At 35.6% G+C, this 24,325-nt stretch overlaps 2 protein-coding genes and 1 long non-coding RNA gene across 3 annotated transcripts; 1 reads left to right on the forward strand and 2 right to left on the reverse strand.

Annotated features, from left to right (window-relative positions):
- LOC109332771 lies at nt 294-21,517 on the forward strand. Its single transcript, XR_002105937.1, has 3 exons — nt 294-304; nt 7,539-7,543; nt 21,412-21,517. It is a non-coding gene; the product is annotated as an uncharacterized LOC109332771 (long non-coding RNA).
- On the reverse strand, nt 2,361-16,103 carry LOC109332765 (AP-4 complex subunit epsilon-like). Its single transcript, XM_019567790.1, has 10 exons — nt 15,262-16,103; nt 14,943-15,158; nt 14,722-14,832; nt 13,552-13,749; nt 13,310-13,444; nt 13,161-13,217; nt 12,945-13,061; nt 5,758-5,835; nt 4,827-4,970; nt 2,361-4,210 (listed from the first exon to the last, which is right to left on the reverse strand). The coding sequence occupies exons 1-10, from the start codon at nt 16,048-16,050 to the stop codon at nt 3,101-3,103; spliced, it is 2,955 nt and encodes a 984-aa protein (XP_019423335.1). The 5' UTR covers nt 16,051-16,103; the 3' UTR covers nt 2,361-3,100.
- LOC109332766 (beta-amylase 8) lies at nt 17,716-24,073 on the reverse strand. Its single transcript, XM_019567791.1, has 10 exons — nt 23,671-24,073; nt 22,852-23,067; nt 22,220-22,300; nt 21,828-22,031; nt 20,989-21,183; nt 20,550-20,714; nt 20,157-20,417; nt 19,263-19,475; nt 18,856-19,072; nt 17,716-17,955 (listed from the first exon to the last, which is right to left on the reverse strand). Exons 1-10 carry the CDS (start codon nt 24,040-24,042, stop codon nt 17,933-17,935), a joined length of 1,947 nt encoding a protein of 648 aa, XP_019423336.1. The 5' UTR covers nt 24,043-24,073; the 3' UTR covers nt 17,716-17,932.

Consider the following 24,325-nt stretch of genomic DNA (forward strand, 5'->3'; position numbering starts at 1 on the left):
ATGGAATAATGTTTGGAGCCATTGAATTAAAAAGTACAATCCCATAAAAACCTTGCAATAAAGAAAACTATTCGTTCTCCAATTATAGTGAAATATGATAGAGCTAGTTTTGGTTGAAAGAATTGAATTTATTTGCCACATATGAGAGAGAACTCAGAATGTGACTCAAGTAAAGAGTTTTCTTGGACTGGTCAGAAAGTATGAGAAAACCTGCCTATGATTTGTGACAAAAAAAAGTCAGGTAGAAGTCGTTAACATAAAACTTTATCGAATCTCAATGATATAATGATGACATCAATGTCAGGTTGTTACTCAGAGCAAAGCACTATATTTGGAGATCAACTTTTTGTTAATGAACATAATTTATGATAGACTATATAATGTTGTTTGATCCGTATATTCAACCCTCCCTACCTAGTAAGATTTAAAGTTTGAATGTTTTTTATTTCTCATTCAAGAATATGAACACCTTTTAAAATATGAAATACCATTATTACAGGAGTTATATTTCAGCAGCCAATCAAATAACTAAAAAAATATGCCAAAGAACAATTACAAGCAATTGAAATATGAAAAAAAAAAGAGTTAAATTGATCATTTTTGGGTTAAATTAGTTTCTATTGGGTGTTTTAAAACATGCTAAAAAGAACTAATTTGAGCCACATTTGAATTTTTTTTCAATCATTTTAGGTTTTTCAAATTTTGAGGGACCGAACTAGTAATGTCAAAAAATATGATGGATTGAAATGAATAATTAATCATGTTAAAAGATTCAACTTCTATCACTATGAGTAGGGCTCTAACCAAAACACAATTAACCTATTCAAGATGTATTCCTATAAATAAAAGATAGCTCAAATAAATATTAATAGTGCTTGAAAATTTATGCATGAAATGGTGAAGTTGAATCATATGATATCATAATAATGGTGGCAAACACAAAATGTTTATAGCTAGTGAATGGACAACCAATTAATACTAAATACTAAGAAATTATGTAATGAGTTGATTATGGTATGGTAGAAGTACTTTGTTGTTTAGACTAATAAAATTATATAGCAATATAATATCATACGAGAGAATAATATGTATCTTCAAACTTACGAGAGATTATCTTCTCAAATTTACGAGAGATTATCTCATCAAACTCACTTAACGATATACATTATTCTCATATCATATAAGAGATTGGAATTAAGTGTATGAGTAATCATTGATAGCTTTGGTCTACTCAACTCACTTTTGTCTCATTTCCAGTTTTTTAAATGGACAGACTGCAAACAAGACATTTTGCTTAATTTAAATTAATTTAGATCATTAAATATAATAAATAATTAAAACTATTATACTTAATAAATAAATCTGCTTCAAAACCTATTTTAAATTTATGCATATTAAACTCTAAAAATGCAAGACATTTGTCAATGAACATGTGAAGGAAGGCCTAATATATTAATAACAAAAATATATGTTTATGTTAAAATATTTTCCTTTTTCTTTTATCTGCTTAACCATTTAAACTAAACATAAGAAATTGTATTGCAGATTGGTATAGGATGGAATCAGCTAAGACTTCACATGTTCCAAATTCACTTAATAAATCGAAACACCTTAATATTTGTTTGGAACTCGAATCATTATTTACCATAATAAATTTAATTCATGAACCAAACGAGTTAAACTTGGACTAAAAATTGAGTTTATTAAACAAATGAATCAACCAAATACATTGTCATCTATATGATGAATGTACAAAATATGTTTGATACAACCTATAAGATATAAAGGGGACAACTCTAGTGTTGCAATGTACTACAATGCATCTTTTGCTACACTTGTTTTGTACTTGGAAAAGGAATGAAGAAAAAAGGAATAAACTTGTTCTTAGACTTGAAAGAGTAACTGATACGAAATTCATTTAGACTTGTAGAGATTATTAAAATTAGTAATCTAATTTCAACCTTTAATCTTAATCTTATGTATAAGAATTATTCCTTCTACTCTCATATAAATTGATTATTCTAACAAGTCCAATATGGCCATCACATACATTGATTTGTTGAATCTGATTGCTGGTTTTGTGTGTGCCTTTGGAAATTGGTCACAATTTGTTGTAAATGGGACATTTGGAAATTCATTCTTCCCTCATCAAATCACATTTACATATTATTTCAATGCTTCATTAAATCGGAGTCAAGTTTAAGCTGGAAAAATAGCTTCTATCAAACTCGGATCAAGTTTCGAGCTTAGTCAATTCTTATCGAGTTGAACCATAATTCATCTCATTTCCAGCCAACCAACCATATACTATTCATCTCTACTTGGTGATTAAAAAATCTTCCTTATTCTTTTCCATGTCCCAATCATATAAAATTGCACTAGAATTTAAATGTTTATAATGTACCTAATATGTCCAATTCCAAAGCTCAATTACAAGCCAAAATCCTTACACCAAATGTCAAGAAAAAACAATGTCATTTAATACTCAGCATGAAATCTATGGCAGCATGGATAGCAGAAAGACCAGAAACATCAGAAGAGCATAGAGAAACAAAGAGAGAGTGACTTGTGAAGACAACAGAAGAAAAAAACAAGACCAGACATAGAAACAATGGTCTTCTCAGAAGGAATAGATGACTATACTAGGCTACTACCTTCATCATCACAAAGAGTGTCATGTGTACAAATGCCATACACCCAACCATAGATATGAAAAAATGAACAAAAGTTGTGGGGAAATGCACAGCTTTAGTATAACAACAAAGATATAAACCTGAAAACATCCAATGAGTGTAAGTGACAATGCACAATAGAACACTTCCTTCAGAGTCTAGAGTGGGCCAAACCTGGATGCAACGACAAAAGCCTGATGCATTCAATTGCGAAAAAAGCTATTCTGCAACTGTTACAAGTTTTTACCTGGTTTAGTCATTATTCCTGGGTGTAGAATCGCTGCAATCATCCATGTCTGGTCATAAATTATATTATTCAATTTTGCATATATCAGATAGCCAATTTGTTTCAGGAATTCCTTTGGTCTTAAGTCAAAAGATAATCTATCCTCAAGCATCATTTGATTTAAATTTGTATTTTAATAAGATTAGCCAAGCAAATCCTTGAACAAGTTGGGATTCTGGCCTGTGGGTGTCACACCCATCTGTCTCACTTTTGCATCCTTTTCTAAAGAATCTTTAGTGTTTGGACCCTTTACAGGTTGGGACAAAGGTATCACTGTTGTCTCTCCGGTAGTAACTCCGGTCGCTGTATTTGACAACTCAGATAAAAGATTTACATTATCCATATTCTCGGGGATAGAATAGCCACCACTGCCACTTTGTCCAGTTGCAAAAGTCTCTGCATAGAGTGCCATAATATCAGGTTCATTTTTAGCACCACCGCTGTCGCCATGATTTACAGTAGACATAATAGTTGGGTCAAGAAGTCCTTCCAATTGCTTGAATGGATCAACAGAGGGAGGTGCAGTAGTGACGGTTGGTTCACTTAAGTCAAGCAAATCTGGAGGAGGTTGATGATTAGTTTTCTCCCTAGCTACTTCTTTGGATACAGCTGCAGCCTTTGATTCCTGAGATCTCTCGGCAGCACTAGCACTAGACTTCAGAACCCTGTTGCTACCTGATGATCTTCTCTCAGGTTTGGTTGACCCACCACCAAACAATGAAGCAGCAAGCTTTTGCTTTTCAGGATTAATTTCAATCGGTTCCTTTCTTGAGTCAAAGCTATCACGTACTTTTGAACTCGTAGCAGTTGCAGCATCTACCTGGGTTACCCCATTCACTGGTTTTTGGGGAGTAGAATTTGAGGAAGATGTTGGAGATGAATATGTTGGCCTACCCCACTTCTTCTGAACACCATCAAGTCGTAGCTTAAGCTCAGATGGGCCAGTCTCTGATGCTAATCCCACTGACGAAACCTGATGATTGGTCTCCCTAGAATACAATGGCTCGGGTACTGGAACAAGGTCTGTTGAGGATGAAAGTGAAACTGGGGAAGCTTTTGATGGCATTGGAGGCTTTGGAAGTTCGTATGCCTCAAATCTCAATACATGCTGTGAAGATTCAAGTTGATCCTGGCTTCTGAAGTTGGTTATGTTCCCCAGTCCATTCCGCACATCCTCAGGAATGTAGGGCTGAGCACCCTTTTCTAAAGACTGTTGGACATAGTCATTGAGGAAAGAGAGATTCTTATCAACCTGCATAGAAGATCAATCATTTTAACAATCATAGATCAGAAAAACAATAATGTTCATAAGGTAATATGTGTTGTTCCCATGCACATCGCCACTAAATTTGGTGGAAAAAGATAAGCATGTATACAAATTTAAACTGCTATGAATTTTAACATGTCAACAACCAAATGGTCAAAAGATTTCGTTAAAGGATATATTTTTTTTAGAAAAACCAATTACTTTACAACTGTTTAGAATAAAGATATGGGCAGAAGAGATACAAATATCTGAATTTTGAATTGTAGCAATGATATTTGACTACAGGATGACAACCACACAAAGCAAATAAAAAGGGTAATTAGAAAGTGGTATGGCGTTGGCTTTCTGTCCCAACAATCCAAGTGCATCCTTTCACCCAACAAGGTTTTGGAAAACCAAGGGATTCTGGTTTTAGACTAGCATCTCATACATAAAGTGGGAACTTCTCAATAATAAAACTACATTTTATATACCTAAGCCACTGATAAAAATATTCATGGATTTGCAACCACCAAAGAACTTGAATATTCTTCTATAGATGAACACACAATTTTATAATCTTACAATGATGATATGAGAATATTCACAAAAAATTAATAACCTCAATGTCTTCACAACTTGCATCTTGAGGTATTATTTCTTCAACAGCTTGTGCATCCAAACCAACAAGGGCTTGCAATTCATAAGCACGTTGTTGCAAATCAGTCGAGTGGGATGCTAACAATTCTTCAACCAAAGATTGACACTGCAAGCAGACAAGAAAACATTAGTCATTGGTAAGTATTGTATCAGTCAAATTTCAGTTCCTAGTAGTGAAGAAAACAGGAAGTTATTATTCATTAACACCCTTGCTGAATGAGAAATGACATTTGAAAATAATCTAACAAATAATGCAGTGAAAAACAAATATTTAATAAGAAAGCAGTTATATGAGCATCTTATGGAATAGAACATCACAAAAAAATGTTGGAATTCATATTCATAAAATAACTCAACAAAAAAGCATTTCCAAGAAATTAAAAAGGGCAGCCCAGTGAACCATGCTCCCACCTAGTGGGAATATGGGAATGGTAGACATAAGCAGCCTTACCCATGCAAGCATAGAGGATTTTTCCAAGGTTTGAACCCATAATCACCAGGTCACAACACAAACAATTTTATTATTGCGTCGATGTTCTCCCTCTCGATAAAGAATTGACGCCAGGAACTTAATTGAAACATAATTTTAAAACCTAACATTTGTGTCAAAACTACTTCCTTAAATTATGAACCAAATAGAATAAAGCTTTATGGATCAAAATAGATATGTAAAACATGACTAATGCAACTAGGAACACCTTAGAAGAATGTTTAAAATGCAACATCATTGGGATGAGATTCATTTGTATGATGACAGAGATGTGGTAAGGTGACATCTATTACGATTGATAATCAAAGATTACATATGATCAACACTAAACATCAACTTGCATTATAAAAATCCCATGAGATAGAAAAGAAACTGAAGTTTAACCTAAATTCTGAGAAAATACCTCAGGTAGCATGTCAACTTTCCTCCCAGCAGCTATTTCAAATGCATATATTTTCATCAATGCTGAAATCGCGTATGCCTTCACAACAAGGAAAAGTTAGTCCAAACTGAAAATTGTTCAAGCAGAAAGATTGAATAAATAGATACAATTGAGTAGGACAGATGGTGGGCTCATAGAGGGGTGAAAGAGTAACAGCATAAACATCAACAATTGATATATACCAAAAGTTATGCAGAAAATATATGACCAGCACTCAACAACAAATAAAAAGTCAAATTTGGCACACTAAACAATGTTTCCATGGAATTGGGATGGAATCAGACTGGGCTTGAGTGGGATGACAATTCCCAATCCAAAGTTTAGTACCTTCTGGAATAGAATGGCTTTCCAAGCCAGCCAACCATTTCCTAAAATTAATGGAAAAATTTCAATCCATTCGTGAATTCATTTTAATGGATTGGATGGATATCCAATATATTAGATTTTTTATAATTGAAACTAAAAACACTTTTGAAGAAAATCATCCTTTCAAAAACCACTATTTCAATAAACCATTTTTAAAAAATCACTTTTAAAATGCATTTTTTTAAAAAGTAACTTTTCGAACTTTCAGAAAATCATTTTTTGTGCAATATTCTACAAGCATGTGACGTTTAACGGATATTTATATATGTTATGTATTTAAGAATAAACTTTTAATATTAACCACATCCATATCTCTTAGCATTGCTATCTTCTGATCAAGTGCTACTAAAAATAGGTCAATATGAGAATTTAATTTAATAGAAAATCAAAGTGAGAGTGAGAACATGTAACAGGTACAAGAAAGTGAAAGTTGAGATAGTAAAAGAAATTAAAAAGCATAGAACATTTTTGGATTTGGATGGATGTGAATTGTGGATAATGTTGTCACTTCTAAATGCACAAGTAGTAAATACCCTAATATAGAGCATAACTTTTTCATCAATGAAGTTCGAATTCAGTTGTTATAAGTTAATAACAAAATGTTGGTATACAGTATATTCGTTAAAATACTCCAAACTTTTATATTTATTTCCTATATGTACTTTAGACAATAATTGCCTTTCAAGATATTAATATACTTTTTAATAAAATTTATTGCTACTCTTAGAATTTAGATAAATGATTACAATGGGAATGGAATCATCGGTAAAGAGCACATGTACTGTCCCACAATGTGTGTCACTTCATGTGCCATCGATTGTGCTTTGTCAGAAAAATACTTAATAATTAAACTTTTAACTTAAATATATTTTTTAACCCAATCATAGCTCAACACATGGAATGGTACAGTTTATAGGACGGCAGATGTGCTCCCAATGCACCAAACGTAAAATTAATGCAATATCAGCTACACTAGTCATACTCATAACAGATTCCCAATTTAGAAACGTCTAACATCAATTCCAATGCATCTCATCACCCTTGGCTCAAAAACCATGAAAACAAATATGGAATGTCATTCCAATCATCAATTTCATTACAAAGGCACTATAACTATTGCTCTAACACATACGCACAATTTCATGGAAAGGGGCTACTGTAATCTCACCAATGAAATCAACATAACAATGAAACAACTAGCTCTAATAGACAATCAAGCTGATTTCCATTGTTTACAATGATCATAACATCATCCCAATTGGGTAAACTTGATCCTCAATCGGAAGGATATCAATGCTTCTCATCTACTTTAGGTAAGTTTTTGGTTTTTTATATGTTACCTTCTGTTTGTTTTTGTAGAATTAGAGAAGAGGAAGAAGAAGTGTGAATCGTGTGAACAAGAGAAGAAGAAGAAGTTACGGGTGAGGGCTGAGAGAAAGAGAGAAAACGGGAAAAGAGGTGGAGAGAGAGAGAAAAGTATTCAACACTTTATTAGTTTTATTTTATGATTGATAATTACAAAAGGAGCATGTGCTCTTTACTTATAGCAAAACAGAAACCTAACTGATAATGTATCTGGTCATAAAGATGGACCATATACATTAAAGGAATCAAAGAGGGCTAAATACATTTTAAGCAAAACAGTTACAAATTAGTTAAAACTGAACTACTCTAATGTTCCCCCCTAAATCTCAGCTACAGTGACTTTGTTGAGCAGTATATAGATCAGTGATGTGAAGCTTGTCCCGAAGAAGAGTAAAACGAGAAGTAGAGAGAGGCTTGGTGACAATATCGGCAACCTAATGCTAAGAGGAAACATGCTCAACAAGTAACTGTTTGTTGATTACTCTTTCTCTGACCCAAAAGCGATCAAGTTCAATATGTTTAGTCCTAGAGTGCAAGACTGGATTTCTGGAAAGTAAAACAATGCTCATATTATCACAGTAAACAACTGGCACAGAACTCTTAAATTGTAACTCCTGAATGAGACTTTGAATCCAGATCATCTCACTAGCAGCAATAGTTAAGCTGTGATATTCGGCTTCAGCTGTGGACCGAGCAATCCATTCTTGTTTCTTTGACCACTAGACCAAATTGGGACCTAGATAAACACAAGCCCCCGAAGTAGACTTCCTATCATCAGGATCAGAAGCTCAATCTGCATCACAATAGGTATAGAGAGGAAGAGGATGATGAGGAGATGCTGGTCTTAGAAATAGACCATGAGTGATAGTCCCTTGAAGATATCGCAAGATTCGTTTTAGAGCTTTTCAATGTTCTTCTTGGGTTGAGAGAGAAACTGACAAACCTTACTGATACTATAGGAAATCTTTGGTCTCGTAATCGTGATATACTGTAGGGCCCCAGCAAGAGATCGATATACTTTTCCGTCTGCCAAGAAATTGCTTCTATGCTTAGTAAGCTTGCATCCCCCATTGCAGTAAGTCTTTGATGTACTTGGATTGAGTGAGAAGAAGAGACCCATTTGGAAGCTTCTGAATTTCAATGCTTAGAAAATAATCTAAAGCACCAAGATCTTTTAGAGCACAGGTAAGATTCATCTTCTCAATAAGCTGCTTAATCAAAAGTGGGAGAGGTACCCGTGATGATAATATCGTCAACATAACATAACACAAACAGTTTATGTGCAGACATAGTCAATAGAAAGAGAGAATGATCACACCTACACTTTCGAAAACCAAAGGATAAGAGAGTTCCAGCCAATTTATCAAACCAGGCCTGGGGAGCTTGCTTAAGACCATAAATGGTTTTATTCAACTTGCAAACTAAAGTGTTATCCGAAGTTTTGAATCCTTCTAGTTGTTGCATATATACTACCTCCTCAAGAACTCTATTCAGAAAAGCATTATTAACATCAATTTGTTGAACATCCCATCCATAGGTTAAAGCCAAGGTTAGCACAACTCTTACAGAAACTGGTCTTACAACAGGAGAGAACGTCTCATAGTAGTCAAACCCAGATTTTTGATGAAACCCTTTAGCAACCAACCGGGCTTTGTATTTATTAATAGTACCATCAAGATTCTTTTTGACCTTGAACACCCATTTGCACCCAATAGCCTCTCTATGCTCAGGTAGAGGAACCAAACTCCAAGTGTCATTTTTAATTAAGGCATCAAACTCGGTTTCCATAGCTCTTCGCCACTCAGGAAGGGACAAAGCTATGTTGGCCGACCTCGGCTCAACATAGGCAGTGAGAGCACTCGATATAGACAAAGTTCTAGACTGAACAGTTTTTGACCGAATAAGCATAGGGTGAGAGTTAACAGGAAAAACCTGACTAGGATCCAAAGGAGGCTGAGGAGAAGACTGAGAGGGAGTAATAGAGGATGAAGTAGGAACGGATGTAGTAGCTGAGGTAGAGGAATGTGACTGACTATTCGAATGGGGTGACTGAGATACAACCGTAAGAGGTATACACACACTACTACTAGACTGTTGATCGGGTATGGAAGGGAGAGAGAGGCTGAAAGGAAACTTGGTCTCATTAAAAACAACATCACATGAAATGTATATTCTACCCATAGAGGAGAGACACTTATACCCTTTGTGATGTGAGGAATACCCTAAAAGATGCATTCGGCTGACCTATATTGTAGTTTGTGTTTATTGTAAGGTCTTAAACACGGAAAACACGAACAACCAAAGACTTTCAAAAAGGTACAGTCAGGAGAGGTTTTGTATAGACACATGAAGGGCACACTACCCTTAATGGATTGACTGGGTAGCCTATTAATGAGATAGACAGCAATGTCAAAATCATATCCGCAAAATGTCAAAGGAAGAGAAGCTTGGGCAAGCAACGTTAACCCAATCTCTACAACACGACGATGTTTCCTTTCAATAACACCATTTTGATGATCAGTGTGGGGTCAACTAACTCTGTGATGAATACCGAGAGAGCTTAAAAGGGTAGCAAAAGGACGAAACTCCCCACCCCAATCGGTCTGGATAAATTTCAAAACTCCCTTAAATTGAACCCAAATCGTAGTGTGAAACTGTTTGAAAAGAACAAGGGCTTCAGACTTTTCCTTAAGAAGAAACACCCAAGTATACCTAGTGCAAGAATCAACAATAGACATATAATATTTGTACCCGGAAACAGACATAACCGGAGCTGATCCCAAAGATCAACAAACACCAACTCAAAGGGAGTGGAATAAACAGTATGTGAGGGTTGTGAAGGTAAACAATGTGATTTACCTAGAGCACAAGCATTACAAAAATCAGTGGTATTTTTATTCATGAGAGGAAGTTTATAGTGTTTCAAAATATGTTGTACAACTTCTTTATGTGGGTTTCCTAAACGAGAATGCCATAACAAGTACAAATTCTCATGTCTAGAGTGTGTATGAGTAGTAGAAACAGAAAAATTACAACTCAAAGTTACATTTGGACTAGTGGAAACCGAAACAGAACAGGACGATGAAGTTGGAAACTGGAGATTGGTGAAGACATACAACCCTTCCGGACCGAGAGTTCCTTCTAAACGTACGATTCCATCAACCTGAGATTTCACACAACAATAGTGAGAATGAAACTCAAAATAAATAAAATTGTCTCTGGCAAATTGACTAACACTAACAAGGTTTTTGGTTATAGAAAGAACCAGAAGTAAATTTTTAAGTGTGAGGACACGAGACGGATCATAAGGGGAGTTGAACTAAGAGTCACCAATACCTGTAATAAGAGCACCGGAACCATTACCCATAAAAATATTGTCCGATCCAGGAAGGCCAGTAGAATGCATCAAATTAGAAGAATCTGAGGTAATGTGATGTGTGGCTCCAGAATCAGGATACCACAATTGAGAGTTGTAGGCTTGTAGTTCAGTAGTGACTGGAAGGTGATGAGGACTAGGTTGTCCTTGTGCTGGATGGAACGAATCAACATATAATTGAGCAGGAGATATAGGAGTCGGTCCCAATACAGAGGGCTGATGAAATCCTAAATGAGCCATAAGAGGAGCATTGTTGTTATAAGACCCTGTAGGCTGTCACTGAAATTGAGACTGAACATAGGGGCGCATATTTAGGGCAGAATACGGCGGAGCAAACTGAGCAGAATATGGCGGAGCAAACTAAGCAGAGGAGGGAGTTGTGACTGCATAACTAGATCAAACATGTACCAGCATTGCAGAGCCTCATGCCCAGGCTTATAGCAAAGTTGACAGCGTACAGAATTGCCTCGACCTCGTCCAAAACGACTACCCCTGCCACGGCCAAAGTAATTCCCACGGCCTCGACCAGAAGAAGGAGCAACAGACTGATACATCTCCACTGTCCCTGCAGGTTCTGACTCCATTTGCGGAGGAAAACAGAACTGCTATTGTAGAAATTGTGCCGAGACTGATGTTGGCCAGCAGCAGAAAACTTGGGAGACGACCGAGCAACATTTACAGAAAAAACTTCTTGTGTTGGAGGATGAATACACTCAAGATAAGTCTCATGAGCCATTAACAGATATTCAAGTTGAATAAACGTACATACCTCTGCTCTATTGTTGATTGAGGTGACAGAAGACTCGTATTCTGAGGGAATGCCTTCAGGAATTAAACGAACCTATTCACGGCCCGAAATGACCTCACCAACAGCAGCTAGGGAATGAATCAGTGCTTTAACTCGAGACACAAACTCAGTCACGGTCTGAGTTCCCTTCTTGATGGTTCGAAGCTTCGAGAGAAGAATTTGACTACGAGCACGGATCAAAGAGTCAAAAAACGTATGGATCTCATCCCAAATCTGCCATGCGTGTCGGAGCCCTAAGACGCAAGACTGAACTGATTCGGACAGTGACTGAAGCAGCCACGAAACAAGATGCTGATCTTGCTCCTCCCACTGAAGAAAGGCTGGATTCATTCGTCCAAACTCACGGTCTTCTTCATCAAGAAATCAGAGAGGAACTTGAGGATTAACAACATACCTCTCAAGCCGATGTGAAGCAAGAACTGTTTCTACTTGCTGTTTCCATATAAATAATTTTTCTCAGAAAGCTTGGCTAAAATTACTTGAGAAAACGTGACTGTAGACGGCGGAACTGTCGCGGAAGGGCGAGGAGAGAGAGACGGCGATTGTTTTCGACGGAAAATCCATGGTGATTTTGGATCTATAAGCTCTGATACCATGTTTGTTTTTGTAGAATTAGAGAAGAGGAAGAAGAAGTGTGAATCGTGTGAACAAGATAGAAGAAGAAGAAGTTACAGTTGAGGGTTAAGAGAAAGAGAGAAAACGGGAAAAGAGAAAAGAGGTGGAGAGAGAGAGAAAGGTATTCAACACTTTATTAGCTTTATGATTGATAATTACAAAAGGAGCATGTGCTCTTTACTTATAGCAAAACAGAAACCTAACTGTTAATATATCTGGTCATAAAGATGGACCAGATACATTGAAGGAATCAAAGAGGGCTAAATACATTTTAAGCAAAAATGTTACAAATTAGTTAAAACTGAACTACTCTAATACCTTCTTTGAGTCTACTCCTTTGATTTCTAAGTAAAATTGGGTTGAAGCTTTTTTTTATTGCCAGTATTAAAACCTAGTTTATTCTAGCTAGAAATAAAAGCTAGTTTATGTCTAATTTCAAATTGATAACTTGTTACTTTGATCTTCATGCAAAAATTAAAAGCAAAGACAATATAGAAAGAAAATGTCCATTAACAATAAGTCATTTAAAAGAATGGGCATTCTGACTTTTTCCTACTCTCCTTGTCAGGAAGAAGTAGGCTTTTCTATAGAACAAAACAAACGGCGCTAAATAAATACCTTAACAGTTTCATCATTAGAATACGACTCTGCCATGTCACATAACTTCCCAGTGATATAGGAAGCAGAATACTTTCCATCAGCTGTGCCATATTCACCCAGAACCCAACAAATGACCTGCAATCAGAACTTAACATTATGCTAAAAACACAGATCTAATTTCTTTAAAAGTAAAACAAGTAGGGAAATACAAAACATAAGTTGGATAGGAATTACTTGAAGAAACACTGATGGAAGCTTTGGCTCTCCAATAATGCGCAAATATGACTCAACCTACACTCCAAAAAAGAATTTCCACTTAGAAACATAGCAATTATGTAATGGGCATATTAAATAAACCAGTGCGTTTTATCAAAATGACATACAGCAGATGATCTCAACTGACTATATGCAGCAGCATCATCATCCTCTCCAAATCCTTCGGCAATTAATCGCATTAGATTATGTGCTACCTTAATATTCACAAGATCTCCAGCATGCTCAAAAACTTTGTTCATGGTCTGCATAATCAAATTACAATATATTATCAATTACCATTAACCAATAAATGTTTTTTTAAGAATAAACAGTGCAAAATCAAGAACATAAAGGCGACAATTACAATTACCTGTATAAACCAGTGATTACTTGGTGCAAATTGCTCACTGAGTTCTACACATCGAGATGCTATGTAGGTTTTATAATGATCATCACTAATGCTAATTATGTAATCAATCATACGGTCAACAATCACTTCCACATTTGATGACTTGGTCATCTTGTATAGCAGTTCAAAAGTTTTTCGCTTCAAAGTATCATCAGGATCCTGAACCATACAAATTAAATTTTAATTAGAACTTCAAAGTTGAGAATGGCCTTGAAAAAATTGACATGTTCTTCCAAAAGCTCACAAATGTATCATGCCAAATACCAATTGAGATTTTTACTAATTCTAAAAAACCAGATATAGTGCAAGTTTTCACAAACTAAAGAGAACAAGATCTTGTTGAGTTCACACACAGTTAATGACTAAGCATTGAGTGAGCCATTTAGTAAGGTTTTGGAATAACAGATTCAGTAACTTTCTCTTGTCTCTCTTTTCCCCTCTTTTCTCTTTACATTCTCTTTATTCTTCCTGAGAATCAGAATTCTAATAAGGCACATCTGGCAAACAATAATTTATCGTCTTGCTAAGTTTGTTGCCAAATTATTCATATCTAAGAAATGACATTGGCATGTTTCTCACACCCAGACCAGGTCAAGGAACATCTGATAACCCATTAATCTATCCCTCTTGGCTCTTGCTAAATTTCATGGCATATTGTTCATATTGAATTTCGAAGATGAAAATCATGGCTAATGATCTCAATATCAAACCTTCAAGTACAAAAAATTGAAACTGCAAAATTGACCAGGATCAGTATTCCTCAGATAATATATGCTAATTCATTTTGCTGTTTCTTTATGTGTAAGCTTAACTCGCAGCAAACAGGTAATCATCTAGACATGTGTCAACTCTACATGTCTACATATAACAATTCCAAATGCTTGATTGTTGAGCTTAAGAACCATGTGTTCATAACTATATGCAGGATGCAAATTTTCTTTGCAAATATTATCACCAAAAATAGATATTTATCACCCTCATATAATACAGACATTGAAGACCAAAGATCATCATAAAGTAGAAGATACAATAATTCACAAGGCCAAAGCTAAACAATTATGTCTAGTTGTCTATTTAAAAGTCCAAAAACATTCATCTTAACTCTTTAGCATTTAAAATGAATATACTCACCTCTAAGCAGTCAATTACAGCCAGTTGATGTTTTTCTGCAACATGTGGGCTTATCTTTATTAGACGACCAAGAGCATCAATGCCCATATACTTGAGATTATGACTATCACTCTGGCAAGATAAAATAAAGATATTAACACACACATATATATAGCATATCACCGCCAAATGAATGGCATGTAAAGTACAAACTTTCGAACACAATTCACTAAATCACTAACCTTCAAAAATTTCGCAACAACATCTGCAGCTGCTTCTAACAACTTTGTATTTGGATATATGGAAGAGACACAGCATATACACTCGTAAAGAATAGCATTCCCTATATTACTCGATGTATCACCCTTCCTAATTATATCCCCAATAACAGTATACATCTGTTCACTAGATTGCTTGTCACCATTCCCCAACAATGCCAGTATTTTCAGCAACTTGATCTACACACTCAAAACACACCCTATCAATAATCAATCAAAATGCAGCAACAAGACAAAACAAAACATGTCGGTTCGGTTTTATTCGATACAAACAAGAACGAACCTGAATAAAAGGAGCTGGCATTTGATGATAATCATAACTCTTAGACAACCTACGTTCGGCTACTTGCTTAAGAATGCTAACAAAGCTAACAACAAGGTCCTTATAAGAGTTAACATCAATCATTATAAGATCATAAAGCGGACACAATGCGGCGCCCATAACACCAGGGTCATTATCAAACAACGGCTTTCGAAAATTAGACACCAAATGCGACAACGAAGAAGGCGATTTCTGGTAAAACCAATGCAAAACCATAACCGCCTTCTTCCTAACGGCTTCTTTCGAATGCGCCAATAGATCAACGACCTGAGGCAACACAGCAGGGATAGTTTCCTCATTGATAAGGCGACACGAAGCATCGAGTGCAGCACAAACAACAAGAAAGTTATCAGATTTAAGATCCTTTTGAATAGTATTGATGATAAGGATAATGAGATCATGATCAGGGTTGAGAAAAAGCGTGACGGCCAAGTAACCGGTACGTTTAAGGAGAAGGGAATCATCGTGGGTCATTTTAACGGCGTGGATGTAACCGAAAGAAGCATCGTGACCAAGCATTTCGATGTAGACGAGGCGAATGATGAATTCCTTCATCTTACGTTTGGGGATGTTGGGATCGGAGATGTGGCGTTTTAGGGTTTGGATCTCGTGGAGGATGATGCGATCTTCTTCGGCTTTGGAACGAGATTCGCCGATGGATTTTATCAGATTCAGAAAATCTTTCGATTGGGAGAAATTCGATTGGGAACTCATCGCGAGTTCGCGACCGAAGGTTTTCAATTGCTCCATGGAAATTGAACAATGGAAGAAGAAGAAGAAGAAGAAGAAATAACAATCAAGGTTTCAACAACATTATTTGCATTTAACAAATTAATATTTGTTCTTCATTTTATTTATTTATTTATTTATTTGGTATCTATCTTTTTCAAAATTCAAACATTAGTGTGTTTTTTTTAGATTTTTATTTGTTAGATTATTAGTATATATTTTTTCATTTTGGTTGTTCATCTTTTAGTCTCTTAATTTTATCTTAGTTACTAAGTTTTTTTTTGTATAACAAATATAAATATATCGTGTCACGCTATAAAGATATTATCTACTCAAGGTACATGATTATATCCATCAATGAGACATTAATCTAATGGTGTAAGTTTTCACTAGATCCTCTAGGTTGGAGGTTTGATTCTTAGGAGTGACACTTGTTGAGACTTGGGAGAAGCAGTCACGACCCAGAAAGGGGTTGGTTCCTTACTCAAAAAGATAAAGGATATTCTTGATAGTACCAAAAAAATATGTAGTTACATCTCTCAACAAATGTTCATTTGAGAAGTTGAACGTTTAACCTAATATGATAGAATTGCTTTACTAATTAATCTAGGCTAGAGAAGTTTCCATAAAAATGGGAAAAGTCATATCATTAAGTGTGTTTGAATTATTGATTTACGTAATTGAAAGTAACCAACTTAAGTAATAGTTTTAGTGAAATTTTCAATCACTATACTAACATCTTATTAGTTCATTATTATTAAGTTAGTTCAAATGTTAAATTTTTGTGAGTATATTTTTAGTCAAATTGTGTCATGTATATAAATGTATCATGTGTATTTTTCTTCTGCATGTGGACTACTTATTGACAGCACTAGAAAAAATAACAAATGACAAACTTTATTATAGAAACAAAGTTAATGATTTTTTTTTTTGGTTTCCCTGTAGGTAATCCTGTCCGAGTCGGGAACATCCACAGGTACGTGGAGCTAACTCTCCCAACATGCATTTTTTCCATCCACAAGACTCGAATCCGAGTTCTTGCGTAAGAGGAATCAAGCATGTACCACTTAAATCAAGATAACAAATTAAAATGAGAAGAATAAATAAGGTACCATAACTATATTTTTGTGTTGTGTTGTTTTATGTCAAGTGCAATACTTAAACAAACTCAGTAAGGAATAAAAGTAGGTATTCTAAACTTTGTTAGTAGGCATTATTAGATAGTGACATATTATCTGTTTTTGAATGAAACTAAGTCAATATATTTAATTCAGAAAATGCTTTTATGATTACCATTTTAGTATGAAAATTATTGTTGTTTCAAATATTGGAAAGATGATAATTAATGCATTTTCATTACTTAATAAAATGTCAGTATTCAAGCCATATGATATTTTATCCTAGTAATTCCTATTCACTTGTTTTTTTTTTTAAATCAAAAGGAATTATTTTAATTATAAAGCTACTATGAGAAAAACCACCAATATATGAAACATATTACAATACACAAGTATATGATTTAATAACATGTGAAATACCAGAGTATATACTTTAAGAGGGGAGAAATATATACACTAACAATAATAGATGATGTACTGACCGTAAACACGCTGACTGTGCATAGATATTACACTCGTACTTTATCGGGAAGCCCTTCACTCATATAGGCCATAAAAAACCATAATATCAGTTAATGGATCTTTATCACAAAGATGTGGGTCCATTGAATGGTGCAGTGCAAGGGCCACAAGTTCAAGTATCTAATTACAATTTTTTAGAGTTTAGGAACCTAATTACAAATTCTCAAATAATTTAGGGTCCTGTTGATTAATTTAACACATAAATTACATATATCAATTACATATAATGCAGTGCTTACAAAAGGGTATGCCCCAAAACCACATTACAAATCTCCTGCCATTTCACCTGCAAGTGTAGGGTATTAAATGGAAATATTTTGATCTAAGATAAATAAAACATAGCATATGCCTCTGAGAATCAGTACCTTATGCCAGCTTATGAAAAACATAACATAGAGTAAGTTTAAATAATGTAGATTAAGAGACTTATTAGGTTCCATAAATTATTTCTTTAGACTGAATTTAGCAAAATTTCCCCAAAATTCACAATGCATTCTATGTTGGACCAGACTGCGACCGGGGAACCTCCAACTACCGGAGAGTTCCATTGTTACATGGTATGGGAAGAGTGAAGAGTCATAAGTGAGACACCACATCTTGAACCAAAACCTTAAGGCTTTAGTTTCATAGGCCTTTCCTTTTTATAAACTCTTTCACTCCTCCACGCATTCCAATGTGGGACTTCACACTTGAATAAACCCAACAACCTCCCCCTCAAGTGTGAGTACCACCCATTTTCCGGTTTGCTCCCCCTTAAGTCCACCATGTCTCAGCCGAACCATCGGCTCTGATACCACTTGTTGGACCAGACTGCGACCGGGGAGCCTCCAACTACCGGAGAGTTCCATTGTTACATGGATATGGGAAGAGTGAAGAGTCACAAGTGAGACACCACATCTTGAATAAACCCAACATTCTATAGTTCATTTAAAACCAATTCCCACACCGAGATAAAAGTGTCATTAATGGATGCAAATTTTATGCATAAGTTGGGTGAGAACTTGTATTACAGTAAAAACCTCAAACAGAACATCATCAAAGCCTTCAAGCAGTTGAATCAATTTTCTTTCCCGCATCATTGGAAATGGTATATTGGATTTATACCATGGTGTGTGCAGACAACCAACATTAAATAAAATAAAAAAACATTTTGATATAGATCAGAGTGGATCGTCGGAATCCTTACCGTGCAAGCATTTGATGAAGAAATCCAACTCTGTCAAACAAACATTCCCCTGAAGCAAAGATGGTTGTTGGTATACAAAGAATGAAAAATGTCGACGGTCGGGATCATTCCTGGGCTTTGCCATCTCAACCAATCTCTTGTAACCTTCTCTATCATAGCATGGGAGTGCATTCTCTCCAGCCGTCATCAACCCACGATCCCAGGCTGAGTTTAATACCTACGGAACATAAAAGGAATTGGTCATTATCATACCAAGTAAGTTATTGAAACTATCATACACCAAGTATAATTCCTGCGCATTCATGCACACAGCTTCAAAAGTTGGACTACGGTGGCGATACCTATCAGAATAAATATGTTATAATACAAGTACTAAGAGAGTTCAAGATGTGTGAAACACTATTTACCTGCCAACTGAAACCCTCTGGGTCAGCCAATGACTCATCAGCTTCCTGGCTAGAAAGTTGAACTCCTAAGCAGATGAATTTAACGGTAACATCATGTTTTCTTAGAACCTCAAATACAGGAGAGTAACCATCCTGATTCGTCGGGTTGTGATATCCTGCTGTCAGCTCTGCTGCATGACTAGCGGTCTTGTACCACCAATATACTGCAGGAACCTGCACGCTAACCTCTTTTAAGGCATTTATAAAGCAGCTTAGAGAATATAGTTAATACTCGTTTCAAGTACCCCTCCCCTCCCTCCAAAGATACAAGTGACATCAATTTGGTCCTGTGTATGGGCTGTGACATCACTGCTAATGGATAATTGGATTGAGAGCCTAAATTGAGGTCACTTTCAATGAGGATAGGACATTACCTCTAGGAGAAAAGAAAACGAGTAAAACCTGGGAGATTGGATCATGAAACAGGGCATGTCAATCTCTCCGGTAATCAACAACAAAAGGAACTCTAACAGAATATACTTCAACTTAACAAGGACATACTTCCCTAGAAACTTAAAAAGTTGGTGAAGACTCATGAATATTTTTATTTTATATATGCATCAGACCTCTTCACACAACATACCTTTGAGCTTAAAGTTCGGATAATGCACAAGCCCATTTTACATTATGCTGTTAGGTGAAGGCTTATGGATTGTTTTTATATCTTTAAACAATTAAATAACCACATAATTATATTTGCTAAGCTTTAATGCACTTAATTGAGTCACATCAATCAAATAAAATATTAATGCACTTAACTAATCCAGCAGTGACCTACTCATCATCTACATTGAGTCACATCACACAATCATAAGATGAAAGTAAAGTACTGTGTGTGTATACCAGAAATACTACCTTGACAATTATTTTTGTTTCCTCAAACGCGAGGCTTGCAAGAGACAAGACATTATCTGCATGGTCTATTAATGTCTGGAAGTACCAATGTAAGAAGAAACGCCCATAATAGTTGTCATAATCTCCTCGATCACAAAAGAACCCAGTTTCATGTGGCATAGAATTGTAGTTTCCAGCATTATCCGGTCCTCTAGCCCAGAAAGAGTGACCACGAGCTTTGGCTGCTCTGTGTAGACTATGTTGCAGGTATTTATCATAGCACTGCCCATAGAAAATGACAAAGAAAAAACAGCTTCCTTATCAATGTATAGAATATGATATTACATAAACAAACAATCATTTACAGTCCAGAATAATGTAACTATAATAAACTGGGGCCACAGTATTAGGTACCTGAAACTCACCGATACCAGGATACCTCCAACCCATCCTTTCCGAAAAAGAAGGGTATTTCAGTTCCCCAGATGCTCCAAGTCCAATTTCTACAGCAGAAATCAGACCTTCTACAAACAAGTCATCAAACTCTGTCCGAAAGCTTCTCATGAAGTCAAAGTAGACCTGTAAGTAACAACAATTAAGAGCATACACAATTTTCAGTTGAGGAACATTTCCATGAACATGGTGTATGAAATGCATAACGTCAAATAACCACACACATGCACATACACGTCGAAAACTAGTATTTAAGTGCAGTAGCAGACGTTGGACAATATAACGTGAATGCTTAACTTCCGTTTGTTTTTTAGCAGAAATGCACAAGCAAATTGGAAACCAGTTAGTGCAACTAATACATGTTTTGAATCAGAGTAATAAGTGTCAAATATTTGCATACCTCAATTCCAGTTCTTCCTTTCAGAACTCGCTCTTTGTCAATGCCCCAAGAAAGGCATTCAGTATTCCTTCGTCCTTCACGATCTGTGAAGAATATATCTCTGTTGTCTTTTCCAATCTCTAAAACCCACTGTGGGAGGGCAATCAAAGCATCAGTAGAATCGTTCCCTCCACATTCATGAAATGCCATAACAACCTTCAGATATTGAAATAAGAATCAAGATAGGTCCTACAACAAAGGCAAAGGTGCTCCTCATGACAGCAGTACACATCTAATTAGAAAAACCTCGGACATATTTGAAAGCAATATAATTTTCACATTATGCAAGCATGAGGGAAGCAAATCCATCTTTTACAATTAAAAATTAGAAACATTTAACACATAATACACTTGAATTTATGCACTTGTTATTATGTTTAGAAGACAAAAGAACAATAGAGAAGAAAATCGACATGAAAAAATGCTATAGAATAGCTTCTAAGGTTTCTAAACAAAAACAAGATGTATCACGAGTTGGCAGCATTTGTTTATCTGAACTCCTTTCTCTCTAAATTTCACACCTCTCTAATCCATCAAACATCCCTCTATGTTCCCTGTTTTATTCATTATTATTTATCAAACTTTTTAAGGAAGTTTGAAGCATCTAATAAGCAACACTTCCATCAAAAGTCCAAACCATAAAATGCATATTCATCTTAGAAAATAAATGACTTGGCCCCATTACAAAAACTACAGACAATACAACAGAGATAAATGCACAGACAGACACATAATACATTCTCGTGTTTGATAAGCTTTCCTTTTAAGACAATATGAATGCACAAGATAAATAGAGAAACCTGCAACTTCAGCTTGAATTCTCTAATAATATTAAAAAGTTCCCTATAGCCAGACCACACATATTTTTGTGGGCTCCAGACTTCAACAATGCCCCACCAACAATCCACAATGACACCATCTATATTTAAAGACTTCATATGGATTAGCTCCTGCCTAATGCCTTCAGGATCAATCAATTGGCAAAATTTGTTAATAATACCAACCTGCAATAAAAGCTTTAGTTTTAAAATCTTATAATCAAATACATGCGATGAAAATAGTCAACGGCAAACAAAAATGGAAACTGGAAATGTATAAATCACAGTCTAGAAAAATCAGACAAATGGAAAGCTGGTCGTCAAACATTCAGCAATAAAAATACACAATACAGCAGCATATAGAAGACACTTACAGGAAGCTTTATGTAAACAGGAACATATGGTGTGCCAGTAAAGTCATTCTCATTCACCCCTGAATGAATATGTTGCAAAAGCTGCATAAAAAATTACACAATCAGATGATTTTGTATTACTTACGCTCATAACCCAACATATAGGGTATTGATTCCATAATTAAAAAAACTTAATATGAAACATGCATTGGTTTTCTAGCCTAAAAACTATCTAGCTGACTAGGAAGCGACATAGATTTACAAGATTAGTATTAACTCAGTAACTGTAGGAACACTGTACATGCCTACATCTTCTGTATGGCTCTACATAAACATTGTGATTCCCATTTTTTCTTACAAAGTAGTTTCATGAATTATGTGTGTCTAATTAAATTTAAAAACAGATTAATCATGGAACAAAGTAGAATGAAGTTAAGATATCAGAAACAGTAATGACTAAGGGCACCCATATACAGAACACTAGAGTGTAGAATTAGATTGAAGCTAGTTGAATTGTTCATATCTCTGATAAGTTATAACCACAAGCATGAACAAAACAAAAAAGGAAAGCTAAAATGATTTCTCCTGATTCCTGTAAAGCTGAATCTGCTTCAAATATAATTCAAAATACTTGAATGAGTTACCAAAATCACCTGATCAGCCTCTAAGCAGTCAACTGAATTGATGGGGCTTGCACTTGCATTCTTTGAATCCCTTTCCGCAATTACATCCGAATCAATGGATGTAGGTGACAAGCTTCCATCAATTCTAAAAGCATGTGGCTGATTCTCTAGTGTTTCTTTAACAGAGCAAGCTCTCAAAGAACCAGCAGAGAGTGGATTTTCAACCGATCTTGCTTCAAATGATCCCTGCATAACATTATTCTTGAGTTCATACATGTAAAAAGGTAAAGAGTGGATCACAAATAGTTTCCTACTTTCCTTACCAAACTACATACTAACTTATAATAATAACTTATTTTCTTCTTAAGGGAACTAGGAATAGGAACAATTACCTGGCTATATTTTCTTATGACATACCTCTTAAAATTAAAAAAAAAATACCTTCAAAGTGCAAATCTCTGCTACTAGAAGACAAAAAGGTAATCTATTTTAGTACGAAGATAAAAATGCATGCACCGACCGTGTACAACTTTTATAAGTTGTCACTGTATCATTCATCGTTCATGTTTAATACAAATATATAGTGGATGATATATCGAATGTGTATAAACCTTTACACTCACATTGCATAAGTGTTACACTATTAGTATTTTACCTTATGCTCTTATTCTTTTTGGTTAAATCATGATTTGTATATCAATTTTTATTTCCAAAATTACATTCAAAATCCAACAACAACAACAACCAAAGCCTTAACATGTATAGAACCACGCCATAATAACATAAATCACTAAAATCAAAATCAATTTTGAATAACACAATTCCGAAACCTGAGAATTGAAAACAAACCAATTGAGAAGGTGGTGGACACTGCCTATAAGTAGTTCCATCAGCCTCCACAACCCAACCAGCCTCACGAGCAAGTGCGGCGAGCACATCGTTCATATCAGCGCGTGCCGGGAGAGGGAAATTGCCATACTGACGGAGTCCGGTGAGCATGCGGCTGGTGATAGCACGGCGGTGACGTTCCCGGAGCTTAGTACGTTCCTTCTCTTTCTCCCTCTCCTTCTTCCCCTTGCCGGCGGAGTTGTTGGCCGCTGCTGTGGCGGCGAAACCGCGGGGACGGCGAGGGTTAGGGCGAGGTTGTGGATGGATAGGGTTAGGGAAATAGTCATCGGTGTGAAGGGGTGGATCTTGTGAAGGAGTCATGTTATTCATCATTTCTTTTATGCCATTCTTCTTCTTCTTATTATTATCACTCTTCATTCAAATTTGGTACTAGTATATAGTACAAGTCATACATTCCCCTTATTCATCATGGTTCGAGTTTGTAAATGAAAAAAAAAATATGCGCGGAGAGAGTTACTTTCACATACCACCTGTGAATGTTTGGACAAGATTGACTTCAGTGTGAAGATACTCATGAGAAACCAAAAATATAGTACACACTACCTTCTTCACTTTTCATTTCACCTTTTTGTATCACTCCATATGTTGAAAAATA

The sequence above is a fragment of the Lupinus angustifolius genome, chromosome LG18 (assembly GCF_001865875.1).
Source record: "Lupinus angustifolius cultivar Tanjil chromosome LG18, LupAngTanjil_v1.0, whole genome shotgun sequence".
Taxonomy (NCBI): domain Eukaryota; kingdom Viridiplantae; phylum Streptophyta; class Magnoliopsida; order Fabales; family Fabaceae; genus Lupinus; species Lupinus angustifolius.